This window comes from Sinohyriopsis cumingii, chromosome 15 (assembly GCF_028554795.1).
Source record: "Sinohyriopsis cumingii isolate HCF-2022 chromosome 15, ASM2855479v2, whole genome shotgun sequence".
Classification (NCBI taxonomy): domain Eukaryota; kingdom Metazoa; phylum Mollusca; class Bivalvia; order Unionida; family Unionidae; genus Sinohyriopsis; species Sinohyriopsis cumingii.
The window spans coordinates 88,322,601-88,343,749 of record NC_142975.1 but is presented as its reverse complement, the minus strand read 5'-3'; the positions used below and the strand labels follow the sequence as shown (position 1 = coordinate 88,343,749).

General features: G+C 34.2%; 1 protein-coding gene across 1 annotated transcript in view; it reads left to right on the top strand.

Annotated features, from left to right (window-relative positions):
* The window catches only part of LOC149782265 (uncharacterized), a 231,580-nt gene extending 210,644 nt beyond the window's left edge, over positions 1–20,936 (top strand). Inside the window, exons 25-26 of the mRNA XM_089935106.1 lie at positions 6,728–6,858; positions 13,098–20,936. Of these exons, the coding sequence (XP_089791232.1) occupies positions 6,728–6,858; positions 13,098–13,402 (436 nt within the window). The 3' untranslated portion in view covers positions 13,403–20,936. The remainder of the gene's footprint in view (positions 1–6,727; positions 6,859–13,097) is intronic.
* The last annotated feature ends 213 nt before the right edge of the window (positions 20,937–21,149 follow it).

The window sequence follows — 21,149 nt, the reverse complement described above, 5'->3', positions numbered from 1 at the left end:
ATTTAAACCCCTCTTAGCAGTTAACTCACACAAATAAAACATACAGGGACAGAAATGATGCCAAGACATGTGAGTGTGGCAAATTTGTACGAATTCCCATACTTTTAAAGCAGAGATGCACTTGAACTCCTGCAAATTATTTCAGAGTTGTGCACATAAAAAATGTATTTTGTGCAGTATGCAATTTTTACTTAACTTTTAATCCTTTAATTTCTTATCACAATGTAATTCTCACTGCCAGAAGAGGTCTTGCAGTGCTTGTTGCAACATCCTGTTTCAGGAAGGCAAATGTTTACACAGCTGGATACTTCGGTTTAATATGAATGGTTGTTAAACTAAATTTTATTGGTACATTGGGCCCTGAAACAAGCATTTTATGGTAGTTTTAACCTTACATTCATCAAGGAAGTTTTATAAATGCATGTTTCAAATAAGGGCCACATAGAAAACCAAAAATTGGTTGAATATCAATATGGTGTGTCTTCAGCTGATGATTTCATTCAGCAAATACTGGCTGATGATAGCTATGATAACAATGAATTTCAAGCATATCAGTCTGGAAATACCAATGTGTAACTTTGAGCCCAAAATTGATGTCGAGTGCAAGTCCAGTTTATATGCTGGATGGACAAGCAGACAGCATGCCAGTCAACCTCCTATACAAATACAGCAGTATTTCAAAATTACTAATCCTAAATAAATGCAATTTAAAAGTTGAGTGCAATTTTCACTTCTTTTCTCCAAACATTCAGCACTGAGGGATTTTGTGCTCATTTAAGATAAGGGTTGAGATAAATTGAATAAATAAAGATCTAACAAGAAATTAAAAAGAGAACATACTTATTCAAGATACCTCTGACTATGTCATTGATAGACGTAAAATCGTAATACAGCATTATGGAACAGAAACAAATCTGGCACAAAAGGCAGCAAAGCATTGATTCAAGAAAGTGAAACTTTTGCTGACCTCATGTTAGTGAAAGCTTTTATTTAGAAACAGACATATCCAATAGACAATACCTGTGAGACGTGGGAATTTCACATTCATACAAAGAGGAGGCTCATTTTAAATTCAGAAACAATCTATAGTTTAATGGTCATGGGGATCATCAGAGAATCCCCAGACAACATAATTAAGTGTGTGTAGATCTCTAGTTGGCAGAACCACTATGGCAACAAAAGAATGATGAGACCAACTTTCATATCATGCAGGTGTATTACCAAATGAAGTACATGCTTTCTATGTGCAAAAATTAAATGACATTAAACATAAGAGACTGACTGATCTTGCACAATGATGTCACAGTGATAATCGCTATACAGCTAAAGGGTACATCTCTTGAGGATTCTGATTTCAATACAGACTTAAGGGAGTGGAAAGTAAGAAAGAGAGATATTTAAGTGTTAGGGAGATTTTAAACAATGGCCATTCCCCCCCTCCATCATTTTTGTTTACTCCCCGCTTATCTTGGCAAGGGTTGGGGAGATCACACACTTAGATAAGATCCTGAAATACTGGCAGCATTCCTGCAATGGAGATAACTTGACCAGGTTATTTGATCTTATTGGTCTTGAGTTATCCCATGGTATTTCTGTTACTTGGATATCTTACAGTGTGACCAGCCAGCATGGCCAAAAAAAGCTTAAAACCATTGGGAGTTAATTGAAGGACTCATGGTAGTAATGTTATGGAAGAATCGGAAGCATTCTAGAAGTGGGTGAAGATAAAATAGTGTATATATGTGGGTTTGGCTGGACAGGCTTGGTTGATAATGAAAGTAAGATTCAAGTAAAAATACATTTTTGAGAGCTTGTCCTAGTTGTTGCTGAAAAAGATCAGAGAAATTCTTTTATGAACAATAATTTCAGTCCCTTTACAGACTTGAGTTTGGAAGACTCATTAACTGAAATCAGCACCTGACTCTATGGTGTGATATTGAAAGCACATGTTTCAAACTTGTGTAGGTCCAGAAAATGTTGCAGCTAATATGGTTTTCTATACTGATGCAAGTTTAATCATGAGCACTCAGAAATTTTAAGTTATTGAATTTTAAAAATCATTGTGTTTGCACAGGTTATCAGTGGGAACTGAATTAGTACCATGTGTCTTGGACTCTTGAGTTTTGTACAAAGACATGGATTCCAAGCAGTATTCATCCAGAAATTTTTATGTTTGCTATCTTGGAATTCATTCTCCCAGCTACATTTCAATTCGTATATACATTCACAAACAATTAGCACAGTAGGAAAAGCATGTGAAAAAATTTATATACATATCAAAAACAAGACAAATACATGTAGATGGGGGGAGGGATATTATCACAATAACAGACTGGGATGGAGAAGTATATGATAACAATTATGAGTACAAGAGTGCCTCTTTTTTAATGTGTGAAACATTTTCTCAGCTTCAGTAAGAAATAACATCCAAGGGGGGGACAATAAAAGGTGTACAGTTAACCAACATGAATTTAGCTACTTAAAGGTGAATTAAACCTTCTGTTCTGGTGATTATATCTATTCTGGTCTGTTCTTGTCCATTCTGTTGATTCTCTTCATTGAAACAGTATGGTTGGAAAAAAAATCTTGCCACTCTAGAGATCAGAATATCTATTGGCAGATTATAATTATGCATCTGCCTGACAGATTTGAATAATTTAATATCATGGTTTATTGATTGCAGTTGTTAACTCAGTCCAAATATATCATTGAAAAATGTTCATGCATTTTAATATTTTGTCTGTTAAAAGTCTTTGACTTTGCACATCTCCAGATATCAGAATATATAGCTTGAATAAGTTAAAATAGATCTGGTCGGAACAATGGACATTGTTAGAGAAAGTTTAAGTGAGCTAAATGTAAACTTTTTGGCAGCGTGTGATGCAGGATTAGTCAAGACTTCTCCATCACCATATGCTCACTGGTGAAACTGATACAAACTACTAACACAAAAATCCATTTGAACTCCCAAACCAAAATACATGCTTCTCACAAGCTTGCTGCAAGCTTACGACAAGTTAACTGAGGTTGCACAAGCTAGAAAGGGTGCTCGCACAAGCTTGCAAAAGGAATTTTTCCAAGTCTGCAAGCTTGCAAAATCTCAAGTCTGCAAGCTTGCAAAATCTAAAATTCTTGTTGCAAGCTTGCACAAGGTTGCCATTATCAGTCATGAAAGTTGAAAGATGGCAGCTTTGCATGAGATCAGTACTTCCTGAAATGTTGAAGAATATATGTTGTCACTAGGTCATGCTCAGTATAAGAAACTACACTGTCAAATTAAAAGATGTTACCGGTAATCTAGTTTTTATTTATAGCATCTGATAATGTACATGAGTTAAATAACATACATTTTAGGTGTTGCGAAATGCTAAGAACTTGAGCTGATACATAAATAAAATATATTATACCAACATTTCTCTATGTTTAAATTAACTATGAACATTATTAATATATTTCCAAATAAACTGAATTATTTCTTGACCTTGGCAAAATATAAAATGATACTTTTTCTACAAAATGTCTTTTTCCAATTTTTAAATGTTTAAAAATATTATACATGTTAGAGAAACAATTGAGTTTTTTTGCATAAAGAAAATTCTTTAAGTGATTGTACGCTCAATTAGCTATGCAGTCACTTTGTCAGTGAATGGAAGACTGGATAAAGAATTCCATTTAGCAGAATCCTTTAAAATAGATAGTAATTGCTGATTGCAAAGTTATTTACAGACTAACTTAATACAGCAAGATATCTGATGTCAGGTACTTGTAAATGCTATTTACCAACAATGTATTCACCATCAAATATAGTCTCTGTAACTCTTGTAATATTAACTTCTGGCATTCAGTTTTTGAAAGAATTGTCATATATTTGTTTCAATCTGCTGCCAGGAGAAAAACAATAATTGTCAGTTATTTATATACTAAATAAAAATTTTAAAATATATACAATTTTTGTTTTCTTTAAGAGAGAGAATCATCCCATTCTGCCAAAATTCTATTAAGAATTGAGCTTTGTGAATTTTGCTTTTTTTTAAAGAAATTAAATAATAAAAGCATGCAAGATGAAATGTGGTTTACCACGACAGACTTAATTTGGTATTGAGGCATTAAAGATGGTTACTTCCCCCTTTTTGCGGTCAGGAAACTGGTTTACGAACTCTAAATATACACACAACATATCTGAGTCGCAAGAACACAAAACAACCTTTGTAGCTTTGCTTTCAAAATTAGGCGCAATTTTCAAATTTAGCTCACAATTTAGCTCATTAATTCAATAAATTTCATTGCCCACAGAACCAATATATTTGCAGTAACCAATCCTATAACCCAAGATATAATTTGAAATCATGGAGTTATCATGTTGGTGAGTAAACTCAAGAGTGTGTTGTATTTTTGCAAGTTTTTGGGACTGTAGATTGTAGCATTCTGTTTCACTTTTATAATTTAAATATGTCAAAAAATGACTTTGCAATAATGCTGCTTCACCCAATGATTGAGATGACAACTCTGAAAATCATTATTATTTATTGCTGCGCTTGCCAAACTGCAGTAATCGATGCAATGCTGTCAGTTATTGACAATAGGGTTAAAAGTACCGCTCCAGTGGCCTAGTGGTAGAGTGTCAACCTTGGATGTGGGAGGTCACAGGTTTGAACCCTGGCCGAGTCATACCAAAGACTTATAAAAATGGTACAAACAGCTGCCCCCAAATGGATTTCTGTTTCGAAGTAAATTAGTAAAATGTTTCCCAAGTCATACAGAACAAAAGGATAAAGAGTTTCCTCACACAGATCCCATTTTCAGCACATGATAGGCTACACATAGCAGTCATTATATTTGGTGGAGGAAGAACCCCAAAAGACTACCAACCCATATTGGTTGTTCAGAGACTTAAACTCACACTGACAGAGGTCATGCAGGCATGATTTTACTCCATTTTAAAACAGAATTCCACTTTTCTCCTGATAAGAAAAATCAAATTCTCAATGTAGTCTGCTTTCTTTACATCATCTCCAATCTGGTTTTTAAAAAAACAGTCCATCCAGTCCCATTCTGCAACAATCTTTGTAAAGTATTCATTCCGTATATTCTGTATAATATTTAACACACAATTGATCACCATGGGCTTTACACCATTTTTAGCTCAAGAGAATTGATATAATGCAGCCAGTTTTACTGTTGAAGAAAATTCCAAGTACTTTTGAGACACCAAAGACCACCAGCATAGAACAACTGACCTTCCAAAAGTAACTGGCAAAATTCTCTTGTACAAGTGGCATTAGAATGATGAGAGGCAAGTGATCACAAGACATGCATCTTGTACCACTGTGCCATGGAAGCCCCTCAGGCCTTGGTTACAAATCTCATATGAAAAACTAGAAGTGGGAGATGGAACCTGCAACTCCTGGCTTCAAAGTCCAGAATGTTACTGCAAGGCCATCAGTGCTGATGTTGCTATTGACAATAAAGTTAACTGCAATGATGTTGATTTTAAGAGTACATGGGGAAAAAATTATTCCTTGTTTTTCTTTTTCTTGATATTTTAATCTAATTTATGATATAACAATGTTTGATTTGCAATATTTCTTTTTTCATTTTATATTAGTTATGCAACAAGGCGTAAAAATAAAACAAGAAATGCTTAGTGTAAAAGTAGGCAGAAATAATGCAACATCACTTTCACAGGTATTAATATTTTTTCTGACAAATATATACCAAAATATTTATTGAAAAAAGAATAACAGGGAATCATTGCATCTGACCGCATATTTAAAGCAATACAAGATTTAACTATCATTCAAATCAAAAATGGCATACCTGAAAGCAAAGTTAGCAAAACATAGCGATCTCTGAAGTAAGCACACACACACACAGTCATAATACATGACAGTTTAGTAAGGATACAAATTCATGATTTCTGCATTATAATAAAAATTCCTATTAAAAAATCTATATTCATGGACATTAAATTAGTAGGTATTAAGTGACTGAACCATGATATCTCCAAATAATATGCCACCCAAAAAGTTTGTGATTTCACAGTATCAGAAACTTACATGGCTGACAGACAAAGGACAAAAGATGATTGATTATAAAGAGAAGTACAAATAAAAATATGCGGTAGATTACATGATCTATAAGAATTCAATCGATTATGTGCAGTCAGTTGTCATTTAAATAGCTTCTGTCCACAACCCATTATTAAAATCCCTTCTTCTGCCCACCAACCCCTTAGCCAGAAAATATGTATAATGTTATGCTTCTGTAGGGGACAGTGTTTTTCTATTAAAACACATCTGACAGTGGATCATAATTTATTTAGATTGCTTCCCTTGTGGGTTGTTTGAATTTGAAAGTACCCCCCCCCTCCAGTGGGTGGGGTACATGTTTTACTGGAACAGCCCTAAGCAAATGTTATGACACTTCAGTATAATCAACAGAGTTTCACTTATAGTATGGGCTGTTTAGGATTCATTAATCATCAGGAGATATTTGTTGTAGAGTGACAACTCTCATTTTCCATCTTTCAATCTTCTGATGCTTGCATCAAACATTAAACTTAAGAAAAAATGAAAAGTTTTTTAAATCTAAACAATTCATAAGCAGCTTATGCAATTACAGTACAGAACTTCATTTCAGTGCTATTATTTATTAGCTCTTTTTGTTATTATTATCATTATTATTATTATTATTATTAATTATTATTATTGCAATTATTGCTTTACAGGGTACAGCTGCCAAATAGAAAGACCCACTGGCTTTGTGAAGAACACAAAAGCCTGACCAGCGGTAAGACAGAGATTCTGTACAAGGACAAATTGGTCATCGAAGAAGCGGACATCCCTATTCCCATAAATGGTAAGTACTTTTCCTCAAAGTCTTACAGCCGATTTCAAAGAAATTTATTATTTAATATCAAAAATTCAGTTCCAAAATTATCTAACTTGATTGGTTGGAAAATACTTAAATATTCTGATGATAAAAATAAAATTAATTAACTTGCGTTACTTCTTACTTGTATTTGCAGATGTTTTATCTCAGTGAATATTAGCAGTTTAGATAAATTTTAAATTAACTGTAATAATGCAATTCCAGTACATTGATCCGACATGGGATACTGTACAATACACATATACAAAATTGTAACTATTAAAATGGGGAACTCATTTCTTGGTATATTTTGTGTGAAATTTAACCCAGTTGTGAAGAAATCCAATCAGTATCTCTATAACAGTGAAATGACTGTCAGTGCACTCAATTCCAATGCAAATTGTTGATGTAGAACTTGAAAATATTTTGGTGAAATAGTACTGTTAATCTGTATTATAGAACACAAATATTATCTGTGTACACACAAACAATAATACTGTATTTCATGTAATTTTCGTACACAAAAAAATAATTATTAATTTCAGTGTATGAAAAATTACATGTAAAATAAATAATTATCATTTTGTGGTACTGACCATGTACAAAAAATAAAAGGATCATACCCGAACAAGCTCTACAGAACACACTACTCGACAACCTAACGGTACAAATGTACAAAGTAAACATATATTTTCTGTCTCATTCTGCTCTCAACTCAAGAATCTAATTACAATAAAAATAAAAGTACTCAAAGATTTGTGTTGTTAGTGAATTGATAGAGAGAGAGAATTATGTCTCAGTGTGCAAGCTCGTCTGCATTTAGAGCATACTTCTTTGTTGCTGTTATGTTGTTTAATGTTGGCAAAATGATTAAGATGGTTCGAATATGTATTAGTTATGGATATTATTTATTGATAAGTTTTATGCAATGACACAAGTCCACATTGTCAAGAAATTAAGTGCAACTTGTATTCTTACAGCAACAATAACCTCATTATCAAATTGCAACAAAAAAAAATAAAGAACTTTAAGTCATGTTTCAGTTAATGTATGCGAGCGTGTATGTGTGTGTGCGAGAGATAGATGAAACAAAATTTTGTCAGTGTACAAGACTATTTATTCAGGGCAGTTTTTATTTGTAGCTTTTGCAAAGAGAAAAAAGACTGTTTTTATCTGACAACTGTGATAATCCTCATGTATTACCACCCTACTATATTCCATTATCAATTAACACCTCTAAATCAAGTATTCATTCTTGATTTAATTACCATGTGTATTGTCACAACAAGCACATGGCTTTGCAGTGTTGTTTACATGGTAATTAAACATCCTTAGCACTTTGGTTATTCAAGTTGAAACCAGATAGAGGGCAAGAATCAACAGAAGAGGTAAAATCAGCAAGGCTGCCAGTAGGGAAATGAGGCTTTCTTTAGGGAAATTAAAATTTGTCAGTCTGATATTGAAGCCATTGTCCATACAGCAGATGTTTCAAGAACAAGTGATCATGCGCATTACTTGTTATTCAAACTTGCCAATAAATATAACAGTAGAGGGGTATATCAAAGAATAGATTTGCAATAAAATGTTAATTACATCCAAGTCAAAACAGTACAAGTACCTAAAAGATAGTGTATGTATGTACATATATATATATATATATATATATATATATATATATATATATATATATATATGAATCGATTTAATGGAGTTTGTGACTTTCAAATTTATGATAGAAAATAACAAGGTTTTTACATTTTATTTTTGTATGACTATAAAGAAACAATAAGACTTTAGCACGTACTGAGATATAATTTTTGTTGGATAACAAAACATCAAACGGCTTCTGAACTCATCTTAAAATGCACGTGGTGTTTTGTTACTTTAACAGATTTAATAAGAACTAATTAATGATAATATTTAAAGATATGTTCTGTGAAGGCCTTTGTCAATTTGTTAATAAACACCAGTAGATATTGTAATGATAATAAACATATGCATCAATCATTGTATTTTCTCACCAACAAATAATTATTAATTTTTGTAAAAACAAAATGGCAATATGGTATTTTTGATCTTTTTTGCAAACGTAAATCTTCTTAGAAATTTTATGTCTGATAATTTAATGAATTTTTTTAAAAATACAAAGTGATATGAATGAAAAATATGTTACATTTAAATAATTTTTAATTTGATAACTGGATTGTGTACAAAAAATTAAACGGCACAAAAAATACATGAAATACGGTGTGCACAGATATTTATGTATGCACAAACATCTATATACATGCAAATATTTATGTACAAAAGATCTAGATGCAGTATCCTAATGTTTTGTAGTTATTTTGGTATTAACTTTTATGAGGCTTCACATGTTCATTTCCACCAACTATACCATAGTATTGGCCATCAGTGTAGAGTTTTCCATATCCACCATTCCATTTCCATGCCATATTGATGGCCATCAGTGTAAAGTTATCCACATCCACCATTCCATATCCATGCCATATTGATGTCCATCAGTGTAGAATTTTCCACATCCACCATTCCATATCCATGCCATATTGATGGCCATCAGTGTAGTTTTCCATATCCAACATTCCATCACCATGCCATATTGATGGCCATCAGTGTAGAGTTTTCCATATTGACCATTCCATATCCATGCCATATTGATGGCCATCAGTGTAAAGTTATCCACATCCACCATTCCATATTGATGGCCATTAGTGCAGAGTTATCCACATCCACCATTCCATATCCATGCCATATTGATGTCCATCAGTGTAGAATTTTCCACATCCACCATTCCATATCCATGCCATATTGATGGCCATCAGTGTAGTTTTCCATATCCAACATTCCATCACCATGCCATATTGATGGCCATCAGTGTAGAGTTTTCCATATTGACCATTCCATATCCATGCCATATTGATGGCCATCAGTGTAAAGTTATCCACATCCACCATTCCATATTGATGGCCATTAGTGCAGAGTTATCCACATCCACCATTCCATTTCCATGCCATATTGATGGCCATCAGTGTAAAATTATCCACATACACCATTCCATATCCATGTCATATTGATGGCCATCAGTGTAGTTTTCCATATCCAACATTCCATCACCATGCCATATTGATAGCCATCAGTGTAGTTTTCCATATTGACCATTCCATATCCATGGCCATTAGTGTAAAGTTATCCACATCCACCATTCCATATTGATGGCCATTAGTGTAGAGTTATCCACATCCACCATTCCATTTCCATGCCATATTGATGGCCATCAGTGTAAAATTATCCACATATACCATTCCATCTCCATGCCATATTGATGGCCATCAGTGTAGAATTATCCACATATACCATTCCATCCCCATGCCATATTGATGGCCGTCAGTGTCACAGAATTGTGTGTACTTTATGTCAGTGCATTATATATGAACATAAATATACTCTGGTTTCATTACCACATACAATATTACCCCATGGTGGTTTATTTTTTTGTCTTTAGTTATTTCATATTACTGAGTTTGGTTCATCTAATGCTGCATGAGCAAAGTGCTTGCAGTAAGAAACCTGATTACCTTAAGCTCTCTGGCCATGGATTTCATCATGACCAGGGTACTTGTAGAGTCACTGTATTATCACAGTATGAGTTTCATCAGAAGCTGTCTACTTCACAGGACTGGAAATCTTCAGCTGCAGAAGTATGTGAAATATAAAACTGAAGTCTTTTTTTTCTCACTCCCCATATTATGTGAAAGAATTGTTTGATATACTGGATATTCCAGTATTTATTCTAAACTTTACAGTCACATAATATCATGCTATCATATAGACTATAGTTTGTTTTAAGTTGGGGCCCCGGCTGGCCAAGTGGTCTAAAGCACTCACCTCTGTCCGTATGGGTTTGAGTCTCAAGCTCAACAAATGCAGGCATGTTAGAAACCTTTCAAGTAGCTTTCCATAGGTCAGTGGTTCTTACCAGGCTTTTTCCAGGTTATTCCTCCACCACCTATACTGGATACTATGTATAGCCCATCTTGCATTGAGAAATGGGGTTAAACTGAAAACAACAGCTGTTTTAAGTTAGCCATTTTTATAACTGGACAGACAAGTTGAATTCAGTTATATGTTGCATGCATTGAATGATGAGTTCAAGCTCTTTTATGAACTTGGTTATTATAATAATCTCATACAGTTTTTCTGATGAAATGATTTAGTATGTAACACAGCAAACTCGTATGTGCATGCTTAATACCGACCTGCCAACCCTAAGATTTTGCCTTATGTCCTACAGAAAGGACCCTTAAAATATGGATCTATGGAATAAAGGCACAAATTACTGTAATACGTTTGCGGTAAAATCCGGATACTGGCTTACCCGTGTTTAATTTGGATTCAGGTTTTATATTAGATTCTGTGGAGTTGGTCAGGGAACCAGACTAACTTTATGTAGTATCTCAAATGCTTTAATCTGCATGTATTTTGCAATGCAAAACATCTACATGATCAAACTGTTGGTTTTTTTCTATTAATGGTATCCAACAAGCAATATAAATTCAGGATTAAATGGGCAATAACCCTCTTAAAAAGCTGTGTAAGTCGGTATAAAAGAATGAAAAGGAATATTCAGATTCTTGTGGGAAAAGGTAGAAAGGGCAACAATTATGTTTAGTGGACATTTGTGGATTTGTGTATGTCTCATTGTGGGAAATATGATTGCTGTTATCATGGCTCACATTAATTTTTTTTAGGATTACATCAAGTTGATAGATAGCAAGAAGCCATTGAGCTCCATAGGGTTTGGAAATGCAGTTTATGAAACTGTACTGGAGGTAATTAAGGTCCAAGTGTACTTTACAAGCTTTTTGGTTGAGCACTATGTTTACCGTTGCTGCATCAGTCTTGAATCACACTTCTGGACCTTTTATATACATGTTTTCCAGCTTGACAATAACAGTACATGATATTTTATTAAACCTTACTGAAAATTGGTCTATCTTACAGAAATTTTTTTTAATGCCTTTCTTAAATCTTCTGGTAAGGGTTGGCAGGTCTGTTAACATATATCATTGCACTGTGTACTACAAGACTAATCATTGTCATTTTAGCTGATTTTTGATGGTGATTCATAGCAATCTGTTTTTTTTTTTTTATGTAACCCTTACACTGCTGTCAATAGTGATTTTGGCTTGGAGGTTGTTATCATACCTGCCATATTCCAGACAGTGTTGGAGGATTTCTGGGACTAAAAAAGTGTGTTTTGAGGTCCCAATTGGGGGTCATTGTGCATGACCCCCAAAACCAAAGTCAAATTGAGAATAGGCTATCATTTCATATAAGCCTATAACAAATTATTGGAAATTCAGATTTGAATAAAGGAAATTGACTTGACTGTTTTCTTCAGAACATTTATTACACTTACAGACTTAATATTGTCAGATACCAGCACCATACTCATGCAAACATTCACATAATCACAACCGCTGACATTAAATAAAAACCAACATCAAGTTTCTGTCCTAATTTCCCTTCTGTGGCAAACGTATGCTTAATGTGATGCAGTCTTTCCAAGTGTTATTAGCATTCAACTTTGCACTCAGCAAAGATTAGATGGTAGTGTTGTTCAAACTTCCCTGATGGATACTTTGAGCGAATCATGGTTAGAACTGACCATAACATTAGCATTGTCAGAAGTCTATCTGATGCCGTTTGACTAGGAGATAGGCATGTTTGGCTCCATTTGTGACTGACCATTTCATTGGGGAAAGGGGGAGAACATAATATTTAAAGTTTAATGGGGTCTTTACAGGTAATACAACAGTAATAAATGCCTCTGCCCAGTTCAGGTGTTAATGCTTTATCAACACAAATCAACTAATTGCAAACACAAACGTGTACTTATTATTGCTTTTCAGTCAATCTATTTCATGGATAAAATCACCCTGAAAAGCATCGGTCAATCTGTTGTATTTTGACGAGATTAAAGTAACAAATAATAATAAAGAGAACTAATCAGCATTTAACTCAGAAGAAAAACAACCTAAATAAACCTCACAAACTGATGTATAGCTAATATGAAAGATATGATTCTGACGCTTGAATAGTACAGATTACACAAAAATTGTATGACTTGAGCTGACCACTTTATACAAAAAAAGAGTCCTTTCACATTCAGTCAGCAGTCGATTGTTTCACTGCATTTTCCACTACAGTTGCAGAGGCACCAGTCCCAAACTCTCAACCCCAGGTAGAGGAGGAGCAGCAGGAGTTGGTAGAGAAGTTTGAACCTGCACCCCTCAGGCATACCATCCAACAGCAAGGATCTCAGATAAACTACTTTCCTCGAATTGACCCTGCACCCCCCAGACATACCATCCAACAGCAAGGATCTCAGATAAGCTACTTTCCTCAAATTGACCCTGCACCCCCCAGACATACCATCCAACAGCAAGGATCTCGGACACAATATTTTCCTGAACAACAAAGCGAGTCCAGTGGGATTTGTTCTCTCTTGTAAACAATAACTTGCCAGTCATCAGAGGAAGATTAATATTTGTCATATGTTCTATGCTTTAAGTCAGAAAGCTGTAAAGTTGGCTGAAAATTTACTTCAGACTTTTAGATCCAAGGTTAGTATGATAAACACATGAAATTTTCAACTCTGGCTTCTTTTCTCCTGTAAAATATTTTTTGTACAAATTTTTTAAAGTTGTCACTCAGAAACTTGTCATGAGTAAAAGTCTTAAATTGTAGGCCAGGTGTACAATAATGGTGATCAATTTTTGAAATGCTGAGATTGGACTGATTGAGCTTACCCCACCCCCACATCTCTTACGATTGTTGCCCACTATGGACATTATTACAGAGTGTTCACCGACTCAAATGTAGAAAGAAATTGCAAAATTAATAAGAGAAAATCTTTAAGGAGAAATTGAGTGTGAGTATTTCCTGAAATCAGTTTAATGGGTTATTTCAGCTGCAGCAGTTTTTTCTGAGTAAAAATAGATTATGAATTGTTTACGTGTTAATTTATAGGTTGAGGTTTTTCGAGCATAATAATAGGTTAGAATGCTTAATTGTTCACTTTTATGGATGTACCAGATCAGACATGTTTATAGAACTCAGAGTTTGAAATTGAGTTATCACTCTCACTGAATCAAAAGTAGCATGACAAAAGTAGAGCTGTTTGTGATTGGTTTTTACAGAATCTCATGCTGAGATGTTTTATGGTTTCTTTGCCAGGCATTACAAAAGTAATGCTGTTGGTGATTGGCTGATACAAAATATCATACTTAGATGTTTTATGATTTCTAGGCCCTGATTATAAAAATAAGTAAATATCAGCATTACTTAATAAGACTAATTATACTATAGAGCAACTAATTTTTTTAATCTCCAAATCTAAATGTATTGAGTCAGAGAATTTTTTTTTAATATCCAACAGTCCAAATTCAAAACTGTAGATTCTTCATTGCTGGTGATGAGATTGTTAACATGACTCAGTATGCATTTTAGATGAATCTTCAGAGTCTAGATTACTATGCCACCCTTTGGCGCAGTCATTGTACAGCACTGACCATTTATTTTGACATCATCAGGACCAAGATAATAATGTTGATATAAGAGAATGTCAAGATGAGGGGGGTGGGGCAGCTGAAGAAATTTTTTTTAAAATTTCATATACAAGTGAAATTTGTAAGAGGGTAACCTGTTGTCAGTGAATAGGTTTTACAGTGAGAAAATAAACAACTGAAATTTTTATTAAATGAAGGCAAAACCATTTTGAAATACACTTGTGTACTGACAACTTTTGTTTAAGTAATATACATGTACATGAAAAATCCGTGAATTTGAATATAGGTCACATGTAAGAAAATTCATGCATCAATTACATCCCATTAGAAAACAAATATATTAATACATATATTTGGAAAAATGGTAGCCTATATCCCATCGTCATCATACGCATGTCACTAAACAATTCACCATGATATTCATTGTTGCCAGTAGTATCTTATATGTACTTAAATTGGCCTGGATTTTGGTCTGCCTCTTACAACAGATATAATTACCTTGCTGAGGCTACCAAGGAATGAGATTTGCAGGGAAATGACGACCTGTCTGCAAGTGAAAATTTTTCACAAACTTCTTCATGAGATGCCCTTCCTTCAACTATGGCCAGGTATTTAGTTTCAAGAGACTGTAAATTTGCTTTTATGCTGCCTTTGATAGCTATTTTATGCATGAAGTTACTTTTTTTCCTGCAGAAAAAGAAACATTCAGGGCACAATAAATGTGTTCTGATCACTAATCAGTTTGGAAAATGCAACAGTCTATCAGATTCCGTTGCATTTATTCAAGTTTGTTGCCGACTTCTTTTGAAGATTGTAGCTGGCTTGCTTGATGAAGGGTACATGCACTATAAAAGTCACTGCAAAAGGCCAACTTTAGAGGACTAAAAAGAGTGCCCATTTCTTATTGTAATGGCAATATTTAAGTCTGGTGGCAACATTTAATAATTGAAATATGGGTAGCTTGTTGACATAATTGGTTAGAAAAGAAAGGATTTGTTAAAGCTGGAACCTATGGCTTCTGTCAACACATACTGTATTTTTTATCTTAACATTGGCATAAGCATGAAAAATTTGGGAGTAACAGTAGTAACTTGCATTTTGGTTGACATAGGCAGCTTGATGACATAAGTGATGTGGATATATGTGCTATTAAAACCGAGTTTATTTGTATGGCATAGTCATTTTACAGAGTTTGTTGTAAAATTTGTCTCTTTATTAATGACTTTATTTCTCACATTTGTGCCTTTATTAATGACATTGACGTAGTTATTTTACTGTTAAATATAAGCTGCTTTTTTAAATTTGTATCTTTATTAATGATTTTATTTGTAAAAATATTTTCTTGTGAAAATTGTTTTGATGTTAATGTTAGTGCAGTCTTTTATGGTCAGATTTCACTATGATACAGAGCTGCCAACCCTCCAGACTCGCAATTAATGAAAAGTGGGATAAAAATTAGTGAATTTTGAACACAATTAGTGAAAAATTATATCATGACACTAGCTCCTTCCACTTTAAACGTCAGTACTACATTATATGAAAATCCCAAACTAAAACATATTATTTACACTGATTACATGTACTACTATATTTGCAGCCAAATTTACTGATATACACAAACTTCACACTATTTGTCATGATATGATGCTGTGGCAGTCTTGAACTTCCTCAATCAGGCAATGGTAAATTTGTTTTCAAAACAGTTTAGGCTTCTTGCCTGCCAGTTAATCTTGGTGACTAAAATTGCTGGAAATTTTTAGCACCTAAGGAGGCACTTAAAGTTTGTCTTTTTTTTCCTTACAATAGGAAATACTCTTTCACTGTCACTGTTGCTGATCTCCAACTGAGAAAGACAGGTTATGTTCAACAAGAAAGCTCACAAACTATGCTTGCAGGACTTGAATAGGTGGCTTAAAGTGCTCCAAAATTGAAATCTGCAGGGGGTGCTATAGCAGTGTGCTGTTTCACATCATTCAGCCACATACCTCCAATGGCTCGTTTTGTTGCTTACAATTTTTCTTTCATACATGTACTTATAATAATATTACTACATGGTACATATATGACAGGTAAATTATAAGCAAGAATACAAGTCCTTGTGCACCTTCCCAATTGTAAAATTCTCGGCACACTACTGTGCGAAAAGCATAATGTACATCGATGTTTGATGACTGAATGCTAGTCCAAATTTTGGTGTACTCCAATCTATACTTCACTTTTCGTGGAATACAAAATCTTTTTCCTTGAAGGTGAAAACATTTTAACAGCAGTGTAGCTTAATTACTAAACGGTATTAATCCAGAAGATGAGACATCGAAAGGTGAATGATTAGTGGTGTTGGCGCATGCGTAGAAAACTGTGAATTCAAGCAAATTACATTATGCTAATCTTTCAACCTAAAAAATGCCAACACTCGAAAAAGCTGTCTTCATGTAGTTTCCCAAACTTGATGTGCTTTTTGCTACCAATGTGATTCCTCACATCGTCTCTGCCACCATGCCCAATGCTAAAATTTGTGGTACACTGTGTGCAAAAAGCATGATGTATATCAGTATTTGATGGCTGAATGCACAGCAAATGTTTGGTATATTCCAAAGTAAATGTCACTTTGTGCAATACATTTCTTTTTCCTTGGTCGTGAAAACTTTTTAAAGATGCGATGCCAAATGGTAATTCAAATCAGTGTTGGAGCATATGCGTGGAGAAAAATTCTGGTTGGGTCCCGCTTTCTTTCAAAAGCATTTGTAAAACTACTTTAATGCATATAGATTAAGATACGCTAAAACGCTTGGTACCAGGCCAGTGGTACCAATCGTCTATAGTTCTACTAATATCGCGACTAACAGTGCTGAACCATTTCGGCAACAGCTGATATCACGACTAGCACTTAACAGGAAAATTTAAAATAATTGAGAATTGGGGAATTCGTGATTTTTTGGCATGCAGCGTGAATCCATGAATCCTGTAGAGAGTCATAAAATTCACAACAAAATCATGACGGTTGGCAGCTATGATGATATACCATCTATAATATACCATTGTTGACAGGTGAGACATATTGACTGTTAGAAGAAAATTGGTGATAAAATGGAAAGAAAGGAAATCAGATTAATATCTTATCTGCATATTTGTGCTTGAAGATTATTTTTGTATTGCATTTTATGTTCATTTTTGCACTGAGAAATTTGGTCTTGAACATTTTTTGCATACATAGGTAGATTTTAATACATAGGTAGATTTATAATAGATATAGGGATTGATATTAAGTCTAATCTGCCATCCTGTGGTAAGCAATTCTGCCATACCACTCCGGTGGCCAAGTAGTTAGAGTGTCCGCCTCGGATGCGGGAAGTCGTGGGTTCGACCCCCGGCCAAGTCATACCAGGTTAAGAGGTTAGTGTTAGGACTGGTCGACCTGGTATCAGGATAATGTGACTGGGTGGGACATCATGCTAACATGTCTGTGGCATGATGCCCCAGTGCTAGACATCACTATAGACTGCCACACTGCAGACATCGTAGCGATATGACTGAAACATTGTTAAAGCTACCTTAAAAATTCAAATCACACACGCAATTCTGCCAGTGGATCACTAAAACCCAGCCACCAATAATTCATCAGAGCAGTGAAAATGTCTGCCAGTCATTATCACGACAATTAAGTGGCCATGAGTCACTATTTAATGATTAATAGATGTGTTTGTTGTGTTAATCGAGTACCTACCAACATCCTGCACTTGACTAGGTACAGTAAATGCTCATGGCACAAATGGATGGGTGTTAAAACACTCATCTACTCATCAAGTAAATTACTGTGCTTTTTGTCAAAATAGTCTTCACGCACATGCAACTAACCTAGTGTACTGCGACCAAGTACTGATTTTATTACTCACGATGTGTTTGTATGTGATTTGGATTTTTAACGTAGCTTTAACAATTTTTCAGTCATATTGCTACATTGTCTGCAGTGTGTCAGTTTATAGTGATGTCTAGCACAGAGGCATCATGTCCCACCCAGTCACATTATCCTGACAACAGGCTGACCAATCCTAACACTAGCCTCTTGCTGCTGAGCACCAAGCAAGACAGCTGTTAGTACCATTTTTATAAGTCTTTGGTATGACTCAGTCAGGGTTCAAAACCATGACCTCCTGCATCTTATATGGGGTTGTCACTAAACGACTGCTTCTGATGTCTAGTTGGTCCCAAATGGCAACTCAAGCATGAAGTATGGCCACCATGATAACCAGGTTGAAAATCTTGTTGCTACTCCAGTTCAGTGGATGATCATATTGATATTGGGTATTAACTGGAATAGTTTATATGATCTCTGGATGATGGCCATAAATGAAAATGTTCCAGTATGGCTACCTTTATCACTCTTGAAAATTTACATCTCTATGCCTCCTGAATCAAAGGGTTTTAACTACAAGACTTCTTATGATGTATGGATAGGCCTCAATGAAAATGGTGCCAGTTAGACATCCAATATAGCTACCATGGTATCTTACTTAAACATTGTTATATCAGCCTCTCATAAATGAAGGGTCATATCATTTTGGTTTTTACTAAAAGCCTTCATTTATCTAGTTTGTCCGAAGTGAAAAAAAATGTTACCGTTTTGACATTCAGTATGGCCACCATCTTGAAAATCTTATTACTACCATACACATGATAGCAATATATCTGTACTTTTGTGAAGGATCCTAACTTTCATAAGAAGCATGTCAAAGGTCATTGCTTGCATTTTTGTACTTAACTGAGCTTTAATTATACAAGTGAGTTTTGACAGATTTGATAGTTAGTTGCAATCCAGTCAATCAGTTGATAATCAGCACTCTGGCATTGATTGTAAGGTCAAAGGTCTTGATTTGTGCTGGCTCATAATCAGGATAAAACAAAGAACCATGAATGTATTTGGGGTCTTTTTGTCACAATTTAAATAAATCTTTTTCTAATTAAGTCTTTTTAAAAATGGAGTTTTAAATAAATCCACTTAAGAAATTTAGGTTGTTTGAAAAATGTTTTTGGTTGTTATTGGCACAGATTAATTCTGGGTTAAAACTTTTTTCTTTGCAAGGCAAGATTCAAATACTTTGAAAAAAATTGTATGATGTGATAAGAAATGTTTACTTCATATGTATCATCCGTGTAGATTTCAAGTGGTACATATACCAAATGCTTGTATATGGTTCATGAAACAGAATCTGTTTTTACCAAAGTTTAATATCATAGTGATAGCAAAACCATTGTGATGTTATAATGCTACAGTACAAGTAACACGGGTCATGTAGGCATTCAACACAGATTATTTCAGTAATGGGTGTCATTGTATAGAATTTTATTCTACATACCTTTAAGTGGCAAGTATTAGCTTCATTTGGATTCTTATTCCTTTGGAAGGTCATTATTTAGACGCCCCAAGAAGTGCATACAGCAAAATCAATGTTAAAGTACATAGACATTTTTGGATGAAATGAACCTAAATGTGTGATCCAGTACAATCCAGATTGAATGTTGAACGCTGTGATGTCACAATGAATCTATTCATATTGATAAACAAATTAGTATTACCCTATACTGTGACGATTCCATTCAAAGTGCTCTTTTCTTGACCTAGTACATAGCCACCATTGTAATAGACCATAGAGATTGATAATATTCATCTGGAAGTTTCTTGGTGACAGTTAAGATGCAGATCATTCAAAATTCAGGACTGAATAGACTTTGGTTAAAGAAAATTAGTGTTAGATTTTAAAAGAATTTATATTTAACTGAAAATGAGTAAATGCGCATATATGACCCATGTGACTTGTACTATAATAACAATCAATGTTGTGATAAAACAGGAAGCACCAGTATAGAGTTCTGATTAGATATGAGACTAATATTCATGTCCATGCATGCAGACTGGTCTAATTCTGTGATTAAGACAATTAAGGTATTTAATTTATTTTTGTTAAAATAGGTGTTTTAATGGTGGCATAGATAATTTTTCATAGTAACTTCAACTATGCAGATCCTATATTTTTACCCTTTTATTTTATTTTATATATCTTTAACATTGTACATTTTCTCTTTTATCTTGTAATACTCCATGTTAATATTTGGAAGGGTTTATCATCCTAAAGTGTTTTTGCAATCCTTTATCATTACATTTTCATAACTTGACTTTTAATCACCACTATATAGCCAGTATTGTGCTGACATGCCATTAAACTATATGTATACATTTATCTTTGTGGTTTAAATGAGCCATGAAACTTTGTACCCCCACAAGCACAAGAACCATGAAAATTGAACCTCACAAAACTAAAAGAACCATGAAATTTGGCACCCCTACAAACACAAGAACCATGAAAATTGGTACTGTCACAACGACAGGAACCATTAAAACTGGTACAAACACAAACACAAGAACCATGAAAATTTGTACTGCCACAACTACAAGAACCATGAAAACTGGTATCCCCATAAACATTAATACCATGAATTTATTGTTTTTCATAGGGTACAATTTTTTTAAAAATCTGATGGTTGTACAAACCACAAATTTAAAGATCCAGTGAATAGTTTTTTCACAAATTTAAAGATCCACAGAATAGCAATTCACAAATTTAAAGATCCACAGAATAGCAATTCATAAATTTAAGAATCCAGTGAATAGTAATTCATGCATTTAAAGATCCA